General features: G+C 37.2%; 1 protein-coding gene across 2 annotated transcripts in view; it reads right to left on the reverse strand.

Annotated features, from left to right (window-relative positions):
* The window catches only part of TLL1 (tolloid like 1), a gene marked incomplete at its 5' end in the record, with an annotated part of 211,830 nt that overhangs the window by 14,329 nt on the left and 181,382 nt on the right, over positions 1-16,119 (reverse strand). For both annotated transcript variants that reach the window (XM_080797399.1, XM_080797398.1), the window contains one exon: positions 14,505-14,632. In XM_080797399.1, the coding sequence (XP_080653525.1) occupies positions 14,505-14,632 (128 nt within the window). The remainder of the gene's footprint in view (positions 1-14,504; positions 14,633-16,119) is intronic.

Below are 16,119 nucleotides of genomic sequence, written 5' to 3' on the forward strand. Positions count from 1 at the left end.
GGAAAAAAGACAGTCTCTTCAACAAATTGTGTTGGGAAAATTGGACAGCCACATGTAGAAGAATGAAACTGGATCATTTTCTTACACCACAGACAAAAATAGACTCAAAATGGATGAAAGACCTCAATGTGAGAAAGGAATCCATCAAAATCATTGAAAAGAACACAAGCAGCAACCTCTTCGACCCCAGCTGCAGCATCTATTTTCCTAGAAACATTGCCAAAGGCAAGGGAAGCGAGGGCAAAAATGAACTATTGGGACTTCATCAAGAACAAAAGCCTTTACACAGCAAAGGAAACAGTCAACAAAACCAAAAGACAACTGACAGAACGGGAGAAGATATTTGCAAATGACATATCAGATAAAGGGCTAGTATCCAAAATCCATAAAGAACTTATCAAATTCAACACCCAAAGACCAAATAATCCAATCAAGAAATGGGCAGAGGACATGAACAGACATTTCTGCAAAGAAGACATCCAGATGGCCAACAGACACATGAAAAAGTGCTCTATATCACTCGGCATCAGGGAAATACAAATCAAAACCACAATGAGATACTACCTCATACTAGTCAGAATGGCTAAAATTAACAAGTCAGGAAATGACAGATGCTAGCAAGGATGCAGAGAAAGGGGAACCCTCCTACACTGTTGGTGGGAATGCAAGCTTGTGCAGCCACTCTGGAAACCAGCATTGAGCTTCCTCAAAAAGTTCAAAATAGAGCCACCCTATGACCCAGCAATCACAATACTGGGTATTTACTCTAAAGATACAAATGTAGTGATCCGAAGGGGCACAAGCACCTGAATGTTTATAGCAGCAATGTCCACAATAGCCAAACTATGGAAAGAACCTAGATGACCATCAACAGGTGAATGGATAAAGAAGCAGCGGTATATATATATACAATGGAATACTATGCAGCCATCAAAAGAAATGAAAACTTGCCATTTGCAACGACATGGATGGAACTAGAGGGTATTATGCTCAGCGAAATGAGTCAATCAGAGAAAGACAATTATCATATGATCTCCCTGATATGAGGAAGTTGAGAGGCAAAGTGGGGGGTTTGGGGGACAGGAAAGGGAAAAATGAAACAAAATGGGATTGGGAGGGAGACAAACCATAAGAGACTCTTAATCTCACAAAACAAACTAAGGGTTGGAGGGATGAGGGGGGTAGGGAGAGGGTGGTGGGGTTATGGACACTGGGGAAGGTATGTGCTATGGTGAGTGCTGTGAAGTGTGTAAACCTGGCGATTCACAGACCTGTACCCCTGGGGCTAATAATACATTATATGTTAATTTAAAAAAAATTAAAAATTGAATGATGTTTATGAAAGAAAAAACTAAAATAAAATGATGCTTATGGGAAATAAAAAAATACTAATTTGATTTTAGGCTAGATTATTTTTAATTTACTTCTATGATAGATGGTACATTTATTTTAATAGAGTCTTGCAAAGTTTAGTATGTCTTTAAAAATTATTTTAATTTTCCTGTGTAGTAATTTCACATACAGGTCTTAGCAAATTCTTATACTTTTTTAATACTTGTAGCAAGAATTACTATCAAACTTCACTCATTGCGCCAGAGACCCTTGTGATGTTAGTGGAAGATCTGCCCCTCATTGTAGTGCATTACCTACACTTGTAAGCTTATTGGCCAGCCAGCGGCCCCAACTCCAAACTTTAACAATATGCAGAAGAAAATTCTTAAAATAAAAATTAATTAAATGTATAACACATTAAACAACACAAAGGGAAGTTTAATTAAGACAGACTGAAAATAGTAACATCCAAATTATTAAAAATTCCAGGAATGCTAGGTTATTTGCCACTGCCAGTTAAGGCTTTTTCTCTTCCCTAGAAAAACCATCATACCTTCAAAAAATAAACTATCATTCCTACTAAAATTTTTTAGCAAACCTGAAAGAATAAGGAAAATAAAGCTGGAGAAATAGAATATATCCTTGAAAATTTGTTAATTTTTCTGCAGCCTCTGCAGCATAAATTATTTGCACACAAACTTTTTGCATTCACTCTTTTTAATACAATTTTGTGATGTTATCACAATTCTAAGTTTAATTAAGACATATATTTTTGTAGTTTTGAAAGAAAAAATTTGACTAAGAATGGTTCTCCTTTAGGGCTGGCCAGTTATCTATTCCTTAACACACAGCCGTCTACTATCACTGGCTTTGGAGGAGTAAGGAAAGAAATGAAAGAAGCAATTAATATTAACTAGGGAGTAGGAGAAAGGAATGAAAGGTTCTTAAAAGAAGAAACGAAAGAAAAGAAAGAGAGCTGATCTCTACTGCCATATTACACCGCACCCTACTTTCAAAAGCATAAATTAAAATGATAATGACCAATAAGCATTAGAGAGCCATTTATTTGTTATAACCATTATGAGTAAAAAAGAATGTTCCTTTCATTCTACCAAAGACACTGGATAGTGTGAAAGAGATGAATACTGCACAAAGAATCTTACAGGAAACAAAGAAAAAAGAGTGCAGAAAAATTCATGAACAAGGACATTTTAGCAGAGTGCATTTACCATGAAGTACAACATCCAAAGCAGGTAATCATTGAAGTTTGCTGCCATTTATCTCTGCAATCCCACAGCAGAGAATGGACTAGAAGGGATATAGAAGACCCTGAATGGATGGTTGGCTGGTCCACTCATTTACCTATCTACCAATTCCATGTGAAGGGCCAACCCCATGGATGGAAATGCTGCGAACGTGGCAAGCCAACACTTCCGTGTTTCTGCCTCTTGTGAGCTGGTACTCAGTCGGCTTCTATTACACACATAGACACTGTCTCAATATGAGTGTGTTAAGAAACCAATAGGAGACAATTGGCTTAACCGCACTTAGAATTCTCTATTAACTATGAAATCAAGCTTCTGAATTATAAGGTCAATATTATCTCAAGAAAAAAAATGAATGTATTGTTTCAGGAGAATACAAACATCTAAAAACCACTGCATGTCAAACAATTGTGTCTTCTGAATGTGATTTAGAGTCATTCAGCTATAAATATAAAGAGCAGAGAAACCTACTGTGTAGAGGAGAAAACTCTAAGAATGATGGGGGTGATGGCATTCTAAAGCACATCCTTTAAGTAACAGTTAAAATGGGATCAGAATCTACAGACCACACATGTTCAATCCACTGAAAACCCAGTGAATGAGATAACTAAGTGACTACTTCACTCCCTAATGAAATGCAGGATGTCTGGAGTGAGTCACAGCATCTGTTTTACAGAAGAGAGCAACGCCACACGAAGTGGCAGTGCACTCATGAGCTGGGGGCACACTGACACCTGGTCTGGAACCAACTGGCTCCCGCTGCTTGTCATGTTGCTAATAGAACCAGACTGACTCTATAAGGGTCAAATTAGGCAAGGGCTAGTCAGCTGACATATTTTCAAGGGATGCCAATAATTCTCGTTCATTCAGGTAGTAGTGAATTTTCCTCTTGGAACTGGTAGCAGCTTGTTAGGTCATCTGCAAAGATTGGGTGGTCCTTTTCCAGAAGTCAGTCTCACCCGAATGCTCCACCACACACAAGCGAAAGCATGACTAACTGACATGCCGACATTTCATAAATCTGGATCTTAATACCACAGAGGTGTCCACATCTAAAGACCTCCATAGGTAGTGATGTTGCCTCAATAAAAAAATACTTCCAGGTCACAGAAAGGTATGATAGGGGCCCATGGGAAATTGGGAAAAATCTTAAATATATATATATATATATATATATATATATATATATATATATATATATATTTGTGTGTGTAGAATTCCCAAAGATACAGTTTATTACTTTATTTTATGACACATGCTGAGCCATGAATATCTATATCTAAATAATGCAGAATATGGAGATTTCTAGCCACCAGGAACTGATGCTACAGAACTGCACCCCACAAAGATGCTTCCCTTCCCAAAGCATCCGTCAACTTCACAATGGTAACAGGGCTTCTTGCAGAGCTGCTGTATGGAGCTATCTGAAAGTCCGATTTCTGCTGAAACACTGCCCTCTTTTTGGGAACTTTAAAATATTTTTCTTAAGTGTTTACACTAAAACTTTATAGACATTTTAGTATTCAAACATTTAAACTTACTCATTCCATGATTATATTTCTATGATTTTAAGGTTACTAATCTAGGCTTTAAAGAAACCAAAAAAGAGCAAATAACCATGAGCTCTAGTCAGAAATACCAATGCATTTCCCACAAGGCAAACTAAGAGATTAAGGAGTCCCAATCAAAAGCAATAAAATCGAATTCTCATTTCAGGCTATGGAAAGAATAACTATGTGTTTCTGGAACACCCAAGCACGTCTAATCTACCTAGCTGGCCACCAGCCAGGCTGCCATATACATTTGCAGCCTCACATGAACATCTGTAGAGGAGCTTTTATTGAAAATGCAGGCACTGGCTAAAGGATAAGGCCATTCAGAGCTGCCACATATATTCACAAAGGACAAGAAAATAAGATGATAGCATTTAATGCAGAAATAAAATTTAGCCAGGGTGACCATTAAAAGTAAGAGTTTGAAAGAGACTGATGACATTTGAGCAGCTGTGAGATAAGATTTAGAGCTCCCGGATCCCAGCCATCCTTTGCGTTTTCCTGTCTTCAGTGAGAACCATCATTTGGTCTCCCATACCATATTGGAAGTATTAGAGGCCATCAGGAAACATGGCAGAGTGGAATACAGAACTCAGCCTTCTGATTCAAAAGAGCTTTTCTGTTCCATGAGTCCTCTAAAGCTGCAATCAAATGCACTTTTTGTGGATTTACGGTGGAGAATTATGTAACATTCATAGGTGTTTTTGTTTTCTAAATATTCCATATATGAAGCTATAAATTGCAACTATGTAACATGGCAAAACTCCAGGATATGATAAATCAAATAAACGTGACATAAGCATATTGGCCTATTGCTGGACGTTCCTATGCCTGAAACTTTGTTTCTGTTTTGTTGGTTTGTTTTTGTTGTGTTTTGGTTTTAATATTTTTTTTGTTTTTAATATTTTTTTTGTTTTTTTGGTTTTTTTTGACAGACAGAGATCACAAGTAGGCAGAGAGGCAGGCAGAGAGAGAGGGGGAGGCAGGCTCCCTGCCAAGCAGAGAGCCAGATGCGGGGCTCGATCCAAGGACCCTAAGATCATGACCTGAGCCAAAGGCACAGGCTTTAACCCACTGAGCCACCCAGGTGCCCCTTAATGTTTTAATATTTTAAAAGTACCCAAAATTTAATAATCAGTTATGTCTCTCAGAACCAAGACAGGATGAAGTCAGCAGTAAAAGAAATCCTTGTCCTTATGCATTCAGAACTTCTTCTAATAAGACTTTCTCCCCCACAAATACCTTTTGACCGGGGTTTCTTTCTACTTTAAAGCTATTAACACACAGTCTGAATCTCATAATAAACACACACACACACACACACACACACACACACACACACACACAAAACATATTAGTTTCTTACTGCTGCTGTAGCAAATTACCACAAATTTAGGCGCTTAAATGACACACATTTATTCTCCTAGAGTTATGGTGGTTACAAGTCTAAAATGGGCAAGCAGTGCTGGACCTTCCAAAGGGAGGTGAGGATCTGTTTCCTTGAATTTTGCCCATATTCTCAAGACTGCCCTCATTCCTTGGCTCAAGTCTCTTTGCTCCATCTTCAAAACCAACAGTCTAGCAACTTCTCGCTCCCTGACCTCTTGCTTCCTTCTTGTAAGTACCCCTGTGACCACATCAAGCCCACCCAGATAATCCAGGATAACCCCTACATTTCAAGATCTTTACTTTAACCACAGTTCCTTGTACCACATAAGGTAACATGCTTAGGTTCTGGGGGTCAGGACATGGACATCTTTGGGGAGATGAGGAACATTATTTTGTCTACTACGAAAAGGAAGAGTTAAATGTTTTCACCCTCTGTGATTTCAAGGAAAATGACCACAGACACTTATGACTCCATGATTTCACACTCTGTCTTAACTAACTAAAGCCTGCAGCGCAAGTCTGGCCCTCAGGCTGTTTTTGTAATTAAACTTTTACTGGACCACAACCACGTGCATTCATTTGTGTATTGTCTGTGGATGCTTTCACACTCAAACAGCAGAATTAAATTGTAACAACACAGACCCATAGTCTACAAAGTCCGTATTTCCTCTTTTGCCCTTTAAAGAAAGTTTTCTGACCAGTCGTCATTAGCTCTATTTTTACTTGTTAGGATTGAGTTTCAAATTCATAAGGCTACACGAAATCTTGATCATGGTTGAATTATCCAATAAAATGGTATGTAATTCTTATTACTAATCATTGTCATAATTATAGTTACTATTTGGATATAATATGTCAGTGTTTATCGGCTTTTAATATGCTGTTATGCCAGACACTTTATATGTAAGCTCATTTAATGCACACACAGAATTCCTGAGTATTAGCTCCAATTTCCAAAGGAAGAAACTGAGACTTAAAAGGATTAATATTTTTCTCAGGATAATATGGCTAGTTAGGTTTAGACACAAGTCACTTTAAGTTCAAAATATATGTTCCTAGAGGGGCCTGGATGACTCAACCAAGTAAGCATCTGCCTTCGGCTTGTGTCATGATCCCAGGCCTCACATCAATCTCCCTGCTCAGTGGGGAGTCTGCTTCCTCTCTCCCTCCTCCTTGTTCATGCATTCTCTCTCTCTCTCTCAAATAAATAACTTTATTTTTAAAATCTTAAAACACACACACACAAAATGTACGCTCCTGATCCCTCCAAGTCTGTTAGGTATTCATTTTACTTAATCATCATAATTTTATCTTATTAATATTTTCAATTTAAATCATTGCATATGCACACATACACAGCAATTATAGATGCAGGATGCTAAAATTAAAAAAAAAATTAGATAAAATGTAGGAGAAAATCTTGGGCTTGAAGGTATTTAAGCTCCTGTCAGCTTTATAAATTTGCCAACTTACCTAACTGCCAGGGACAACTTCCTTATCTCTAAGTGTCATCTGCGATACAAACCTGAGATAATATACACGATACCACTTTGAAATCTTTAGGCACTATACACACATTGTCTTTTTTTTTTTTTTTTACACACATTAGTTCTTAATGCTATTTAGTCCGAGTACAGTTTTGTGAGGTAGGGGAAGGGCCCAGTGAAGCTGCCTTTATTATTTGGAGAACCTCCTAGAAAAGGAAAACTGGAGAATATTTATATGTTTATTTGTGGAATTACATGAGAGAGTGCTTATCTTGGAATAGGCCCCTTTTAAAGGACTCTCTCAGGATCTCTGGATCCTAGCTCTCTACCTTATTACATGTATACAAAGATAGTATTCCAAGGTATTATAAAGATCAGAGCATATGTAAAAAAAAATATGAAAGAATATACCAAAAAATCTTCAAGAACCAATATAATCATTCATAGATACAATTATACTTAACTTTTATATTTAGCTTTATAATAGTAAACTCATGATCTAGGGACCAAAATTAATGTTTATTATGTATAGACATAATTTAAGATACTATTATGTTCAAATTGTTGTTTCATATTACTGGACAGTATTCTCTGTGTCATATTTTCAAAAATCACCCTTAAAGATTCCCTGCTTGTATATCAGATGGTATACTCCAGCCTAAATCTATTCTGGCTACACATCCTGGACTTTACCCACAGCAAATCTGTCAGGAGAGGATAAGCAGGAACCACTGGTGTTACCTTTACTTTCAGAATATGTGCAGTCTCACATATTTAAATGCATGTATGGGATTAAAGATGGCTCCATATTGTCTGCTACTCTCCCCATTGAGATATGAAACTTAATTCTCTGCTGCTTGAATCTGGGCCAGCCTTTGTAATTTCCTTAACCAATAGGGTGTGAGAAGGTAACGTTCAGGGGCTTCTGTGGTGTCCTCCTGGGACTCCTGAAATACTCTCTTTGGGGACCCATTACTACCATAGGAAGAGTACGGTTCTGAGACCAACATGCTAGAATGGTCATGTGTAAGTGCTCTCATTGTTCCAGCTGAGATACCTTCTAGCCCTCTCCATCAGGATGACAGGCATACAGTTAAAGCCACCCTGACCCTCCAAACCAGACCCATACCCAGGTGAATATCACTGACCTTAATCACTGCCATGGGCAACAGAAGAATCATCAGAAAAGCACTACTGAAATCATGACCCTCCTTCTCCACAAACCATGGGATATAATAAAATGGTGCTTGTTTGAAGCCATGAGGTTTTGGGTTAGTTTATTATGAAACAATAGATAACTAAAACAGTGCATAAGAAAGAATAGTTGTGTTATACTGCCCAAAGTCTTAAATTTCTGTAAATCTGTAGTAGGCTGACCACCACTTACAGTTCAGTCCTTACATTACTGTACAATAATAGACATTAGACATGGTTGATCACATTGTGAACTGACTATACTTACGGTAAGTAAATAGTATGCACAAAAACATTCATATCACTCAAATGGCACCGAATTTTATTATAAGTCACTTACCTCCAGAATTGCAATATTGTCTAAATAACTGTGATATTTGTAGGCTTGCAAATAAACCAAATTAACTGAAATATGGTTATCTGAGCCATAGTGAAAGGCTTGTTTCACCCACAAACCACTACCTGCATGTCATCCAACAACAACTCTATATCAAGGTAAAGGAATATTTGTGTTAGAAAGAACAGTAAGTCTCTTAAAATTCACAAACAGTGGTTTTCTTTATAACTCATGAAACTGTCTTTAGAAACAATTTCCTTTCCTTTGCTTTGATATGAATAAGTGAAATATTTTAAAATGTTTCCTTATTTTTCCATGGGGTCTAAGTAAAGAGGAGTAACAATATATAAGTTTTAAAGAAAGCTCCTTGTCTACAGAGAGAGATCAAATGTTTCCTTTGCTTTCTCTCTTTGCCCTGGTGGATAGAGTTTAGCTTGTAACTAAGTATCTATCAGCAGCTCTTGGCCTAAGGGTATTAAAGATTTAATAATTTTCCAAATTTCCTTGGAATCTATTTTCCAAATTAAGTTTGGGTTCAAGTTCTTCCATGAAAATTAAGGATCCACGAAAATTAAGGATACTAAAGAAACCAGGAAAAATGCATCTATCTTGAACAATGTATCTTTTTGATATTTGATATACAATAAGTGTCTAACTACATAGGAAGGTGACTGAATGGTTTCAAATGGAATTACAAACAGGGTTGGCCAAATGTCCATTGGTTGATATCTGCTATCAACAGCAATTTCAGTCTCAAAGTAGATAAGATTAGTTAGCAGTTATATAACAAGAAGGGAGACAATGACAGTAGACAGAAGCAACAACACTGAAGTGGTAAGAATTAAAAAATATGGAACTAAAACATCACTTGAAGTTGGCAGCTGAGGTTATGACACACTTTCTAGTGATCCTAACTCTTAGAGTATATTGAGAGTCAAGTTTTATATGAACATGACTAACTGGGAATCAGTATTATGTTTCAATTTAGAAACTTTGGGGTGCAGTGATGTGTGTTTTAACAAACCTTCCAGGTAATTTTGATGCATGCTAATATTTGAGAAAGCCTAGGGTTAGACTGTAATGACTTCCACAAAGATCACAAAATCAAATACTTAAAGATCAATATGTGTCCAAAGCTTTTGTTTTCTTCCTAAGAATTTCCTTCTTAGGATACTAGTAAGCATGACCACTGTTGACAGACATGTTTTATACCCTGACCTTCAAGGGGAATATTTGCATGAAACTTAAAACTTGCAATTCGTAAAGGAACAGACTGTTCTAGAGTTGGAAGTGGAGTTCAATAAGCTGAAAGATACAAAACTAAGAAAGAATAAAATATTGCCATTTTTAAAATTGGGGTATATCAGGGATTCTACTTATTCTTAGATATAGATAGTGGGAACTAGTGTTGCTTCTACCCCAACAACAAGAAAAACCCATGTAAACTTTAAAAATCACAACTTTACTAAACACATCAAAGAGCAGAAGTCACTAGTCAACCAAGTAATATGTAATGCACTGAATCTCAGCCCCCTCTAAGGAGAAATGAGACACAAGCCCCTGTTCACCAGTGGCAGACCATGGAAGGAAGAGATGTGCTGGGTGCCATACAACCAGGCAACAAGTAGTCAGCTATAATTTTTAATAAACTGGTAGAAGTCAGGTGTGGACTAGAGTTAAGAATACAAAGCTCCTGGGAGCTACAGACACAGGGGGTATTAGAACCCACTTAAAGGCTCTTCTCTTGTTCATGAGAAAAATCATGGGCTGTTCAGAAGGCCAAGTGTCTTCCTCAGTGTTGCAGGTTTGGAGGAGTGAAGTGGTCACTGCTGTGAGAAAAATATGAAGCCCTGATGCGACCCTTCCCTAGAAAACAAACCTTAAGCTCCTGGGAGAGGGAAAGAAAACCCTGTCACCACCGGGGCAAAGATACAGACCCACTGTAGCCAAGCAAAAAACAAAAAACAAAATAAGATCAACAAAACCCCACAATAAACCATGTGTGCCTCTGGAGAAGCACTGGTCACAGGTTCCTACAGCAAGAACAGCAGAGACTTATTATCACTCTGGAAGGGACAAGAAACTCTCATGGAAGACCAACCAGAGATATAAGATGGAGTTTGGTTACCACAGAAGAAAGACACAGGACCACTGAGAAAGGCCACCTCCAAGACCTCAATCTTCAGGGCCTACAGTGGAAGCTGTACTAAGACAATGGTGAACCCCTTGCCCTCGCCACCAGAGCAACAAGCACCCAGTAAGAAGAAACTGCAGTATATCACCGGGGAAGGCAAAGTGTGGAGAGGAAAATAACTCATGGTGGAAATAAACAGGGAAGCTAAAGCTAAAGTAGAAACATTGTGAAATGCTGCTGAAATCCCAGCCTTCAATGAAAAAAAAAAAAAGGAATTCGAGGCCAATGGTGCACTAAAGACCATCATAGGAACAAGATAACCCAAACTCAGCTTTTCTAACTAGATATTTCCTCAATACCATCCACTCCCACACACACACATGTGCTAATAACCTCAGAAGAGATGGGTCAAGTCCGGACATAAAGTCTCTACTGTCATCCACATAATGCTGGGTATATAATAAAAAATTACATGACACAAAAAGAAAAAATACACTACTAAAACAGAAAATAACAAACAGAACAGACACAGACATAACCCCTATGTTTAAACTATGAGACAGAAGTTAAGTAACTAAGTTTGGAGCACCCAGATGGCTCTGAGGGACATGGAGCCTGCTTGAGATTCTCTCTCTCCATCTCGCTCTGCTCCCACCCCTGTCTGCATGCTCTCTCTTTAAAAAAAAAATAAATTAAAATAACTATAATTCTATGCTAAAGATGATAGTGAAGGATCACTTTCTTATACTATACACAAAAATAAATCCAAAATAGTTAAAGCCTAAGAGTGAGACAGAAACCCATCAAAAATGCTAGAGGAGGACACAAGCAGCAACCTCGTTGACCTTGGCCACAGCAACTTTTTGCTAAACATGTCTCCAGAGGCAAGGAAAACAAAAGCAAGAATGAACTATTGGGACTTTAGCAAAATAAAAATTTTCTGCACAGTGAAGGAAATGATCAACAAAACTGTAAGGTAGCTTACGGAATGGGAGAAGATATTTGAAAATTGTTTATCTGATAAAGGGTTACCATCCAAAAGAACTTATTTAATTCAACCACCTGAAAACCAAATAATCCAGTTAAAAAGTGGACAGAAGACACCAGAGCTTATTCTATCTGTGCACATGCACAAGAAAGACCATGTGAGCAAACAACAAAGTAGTCATCTACAAACCAGGAGATGAGGCATTACCAGACACCAACCTGAGAGCACCTTAATCTTAAACTTCTAGCCTCCAAAACTGTAAGAAAATATTTTTTTTAATTGTTTTAGCCTCTCGGTCAGCCTCTCAAAATACCATTGATGGTATTTTGGCTTGGCAACCCAAACAAACTAATAAACATGAAAGCTATGATAATGAGTCAAATGAAAATGCTAGAATTAAAAAACACAGTAAGAGGGAAAAATAACGCGTTAATAAGCTCACCAAGGAGACTCAAGACAGCCAAAGAAATAATCACTGAACTTGAAGACAGGTCCACAGAAATTTATGCAAACTTAGACTCAAGAAGAGTGAAAGAAAATTAACAGAGCACCCAATGTGGGCAGCCGCAAACTAGCTCGAGTGAGTTGACCAAACCGGGCTTGGACTTGCACCTGCTAAAAGCCTAAAAGGGTTAACAACCCTACGGGCGAAAAGCTGAGTAGCGCTTGAGAAAGAGCTTGAGCAATGGGACCTGAAACTCGCTTACGTGACTGCCCACATTAGCTTATCTGGAACAGACTGACCAGACTTGGTCATTAATTCATACTGGGCCTGTGCTGTCCTTGACAGGTATCTATAGTCAAGGCCTATTGGACATAAACCAGAGTCTTCTGGCGCCAGAGGGACTGCAACCTGTATAGGTATATAGATAAGAGAAAGCCTGAAGGGTTTCATGTGCATGCCAGAAATAGTTACTCCCTTTTCTTTGTTTCTACTAGGTATATAATGATTTGCTGTTCTGAATAAAGTTGGCATTGCTTGGACATCATCCACCTTGCCCCTCCTGTCCCCATCTCTTTGCGTCTCGTCTTCATTTCACCATCCTCTTGCCCTCTCGACCCTGGTCGTGTTGTCGCGCCAGCCGCGACAATCCAAGATTATGGTATAATATAAAACAACCTAGTATATGTGTAATTTGAATCATGGAAGGAAAGGAGAGACTATAGTAAAAAAGAATTTTGTGAAGAAATAATGGCAGAGAATTTTCAGAAATTCTTAACAAACATCATAATACAGATGCAAGAAATTCAGAGAATTTTGAGAAAAATGAATCCCACAATATTTCTAAACACACGCACACACCTAGGTACATTATATTCAAACTTCTCATAAAAAATGTTGAAGATAGCAATAGGGGAAAAAGGAATAAATACAGGATTTATAACAGGCTTATGAGAAACCATGAAAGCAAAAAAATAATGGAGTCAGTGTTTAAAGCATAGACAAGAAAATGAAATTGTCATCCTAGAATTTTATACCCAATGAAAATATCCTTAAAAAAGTGATACTGCAGAGACATAACCTACACAAAATATAAAATGAATCTGTCTTCAGACAGAAGGAATGTTATAGCAGACAAAATGTGGATCCACAAAACACAGTGTCTTCAGAAAATCTATTTTCCAATTTCTTTAGCTAACCGCACTGTTAAAAAGAACACAGCCCATAAGCTTCAGAATGGTCCTCTCAATCAGGACCTTGGAAAGGACTGGCAAATAATCATGTTCCCACAATACTGTCACCTTACCATCTAGCATCTTTCCAAACAGTGGCTAAAATAAACTTATGTCTCTGTTTGGAAAGTCATTCGCTGATATTTTACAAATACAGTGATTGCAAGAAACTCCAGAGAGCTGTGAAGGTCTTGGTGACTTTCTCTAATTTTAGTATTATAATGTCACATATAAGTAATGCTTCTTCCCCTCCCCACCAAATTCACTGAAAAGAAAGGTTAAAAACAAAGTTTTAAAATTAACCTTACGGCTGGACTGGTCCAGTAAGCTACCATATGTTAGACTGGTAGCCTCTTCCTCAAGACAATGTCTTGTCCTTTATTATGATGCCACTGGACTGTCCTGAGCCTTGCTGGCTGACATTCCCTCCTGCTTTTGACAACAGCATTTATGGAAAATTGTTAAAATTTCTATATTCTTATTATTATTTCCTTACATTATACTCTTCAAGTATCTGCAGCCTGTAATAAAACTTAATATATATTACCAGATGATCAGGACAGAACGCAAGACAAAGAACACAGGAGAAAAGACAAACATTAAATTCATATTTGAATTTAGGGGAGTTCTAAGGATACCAGTATCCATCTAGGGAAGGTGATGATGTTATGAAAAAATGACTTGTCATTACAAGACAACATTTTTTATAAAAAATACATGCATTTCATCTATGAGGTATATAGACTTGACACAACCAGTACTATGTTAAGTTTATATGAACAGTTATTTTATTTCTTTCTTGCTGACTTTTAGATGATTTCTTGTTCCTTTCTTTATTTTCCCCACGTGGAAAGATCATGACCAATAACATGTTAGGAAGTAGAGCCTACTGTTCTGCAGTAACTTTGATAATGCCTTTTAAATCATCCAGGATAAGAACGCTATATGAGAACTGTTTGGCTGCCATTACTGCATCATGATCTAGGAAAGCAGGGATTTGTTTAGTGTAAGTAGGAAAGCATAAGAAAGAAAATCTTTTCCAGCTGCCCGCTAATTCAATTCCATTAAATAAATATTTATTTTACTTCCATGTGCTGGCCACTAAAGACAAGGATAGTCAGCTTAACAGAAAGAAGGACGAGCTCACTTACTAATTTGATTCGATGGCCAGGAGTGGTACTGATTTCCCAAGTGCATTCCTTCCTGCTTGGGTACTTGTCTGGCCAGTTGGGGCTGGTGATGAAGCCACTTGGACTGTGGATCTTCTGTTCACACTCAGCTGTGCCAATAACAATAATATCAATCAGTGTGGAAATCTAGCCCAGGATTGGTATAGCAAGAAAGTAGCCTATTTGCCCCCTATGCTGTGGAAAGATTTTCCTGAATACTAACTAATCACCACTCCAGTCTCTGTTATCATAGTCGTCTGCTTTGGCAAACATGTTACTGATCATAATCAGGCAATGTTTGTTTTCTAGATCATATGAAATTAAGTGTTTACAATGAATTAGGTAAATGCCTAAAAGAAAATGGAATAGTTTAAAATGCTGGATCTGAAAGCTCAGATTTTAACAAAGCAATATATATTGACAATTGAGGTTATCAACACTTGGCATGTGCAAAATATTTAATGCAATGCTACAAATGATAATCAATGGACTATGCCATTTTCAATTCATCTTTTTCCATTAGTATAAATATCATTTACAACTAATTAACATCATTAAGCCATTTTATGGATCACGTATTTACATTTTCTCTCACCCTTAAATACTTGAATACCTAAACCACAATTTTAGCTGCTGAAGTAAATTAACCCTAATTTTATCAAAATAAAATGCAGCACTAAGGAGAAAAATAAGTGAAAAATAAGCCATGGAAATAGCTTCTAAACTGATTTTGAAAGCTATTTCCTTCAATTCCTATGAAATTTCTTTCAGGTTTTCACAATTAAAATGACCTTACCTTAAAGGAGACTATTCCACATTGTAAATATAAAACTTCAAAAATGTTTAAAGTCAAAAAAATATTTAATATCCTCAGGCTCTGTCCATTCTCTGTAACTTACGAAGCAGCCCCCTACACATCTTAGTTTAGACTGGGAACTATTTGTTGTGTGTTATGTATCCCATTCTAAAACACAACTAATTCTCTGAAATTGTCCAAGAAATCTCTTTGGGGCAATTCTTTACTATATGGACAAAACACCTGTTACACTGTAGGGCTATGCAATAAGGGTATAATGCCCAACATAAATGTGTTGTTGCATTCCTTATGACTAGACCTTTCTTTTAATTGTGATAGGTTTCCATAGGATATTTTACTCCTAACATAGAAATACAAAAATAAAAGAAGAAATTCAGCTCCTTTCAAACAATGTAGGATCATGTAACAAGTCTCAGAATCCAGATCTTAACTAGTTTCTAAGTTCAATTTTCCCTGGTCCTGCTTTGCCATATGAAATATGGAGTCCGCAGGATATGGAAATAGCCTATAAGACAAAGCCAGGAGGCTAACTACTAAACTGTAGAAGGTGTGCATACATAGCAGAGAAAAAAGAAAATCCTAACCCTTTACTGTCAGTAAAAATGAACTTTATTAGGGATACCTAAATATCATTCTATCTAATACCAAGTTTCCTATGAAATCCTTTCTTGAAAATATATACTGTAATAAGCAGGGAATTAAGCTCCCAATTTATAGTTATTACTTGTGAGTCATAAGGTACATGCATACTCTGCAAAAGCTGTCTCTTTTTTCTCTGAA

The sequence above is a fragment of the Martes martes genome (genome assembly GCF_963455335.1).
Source record: "Martes martes genome assembly, chromosome: 2".
Lineage (NCBI taxonomy): Eukaryota > Metazoa > Chordata > Mammalia > Carnivora > Mustelidae > Martes > Martes martes.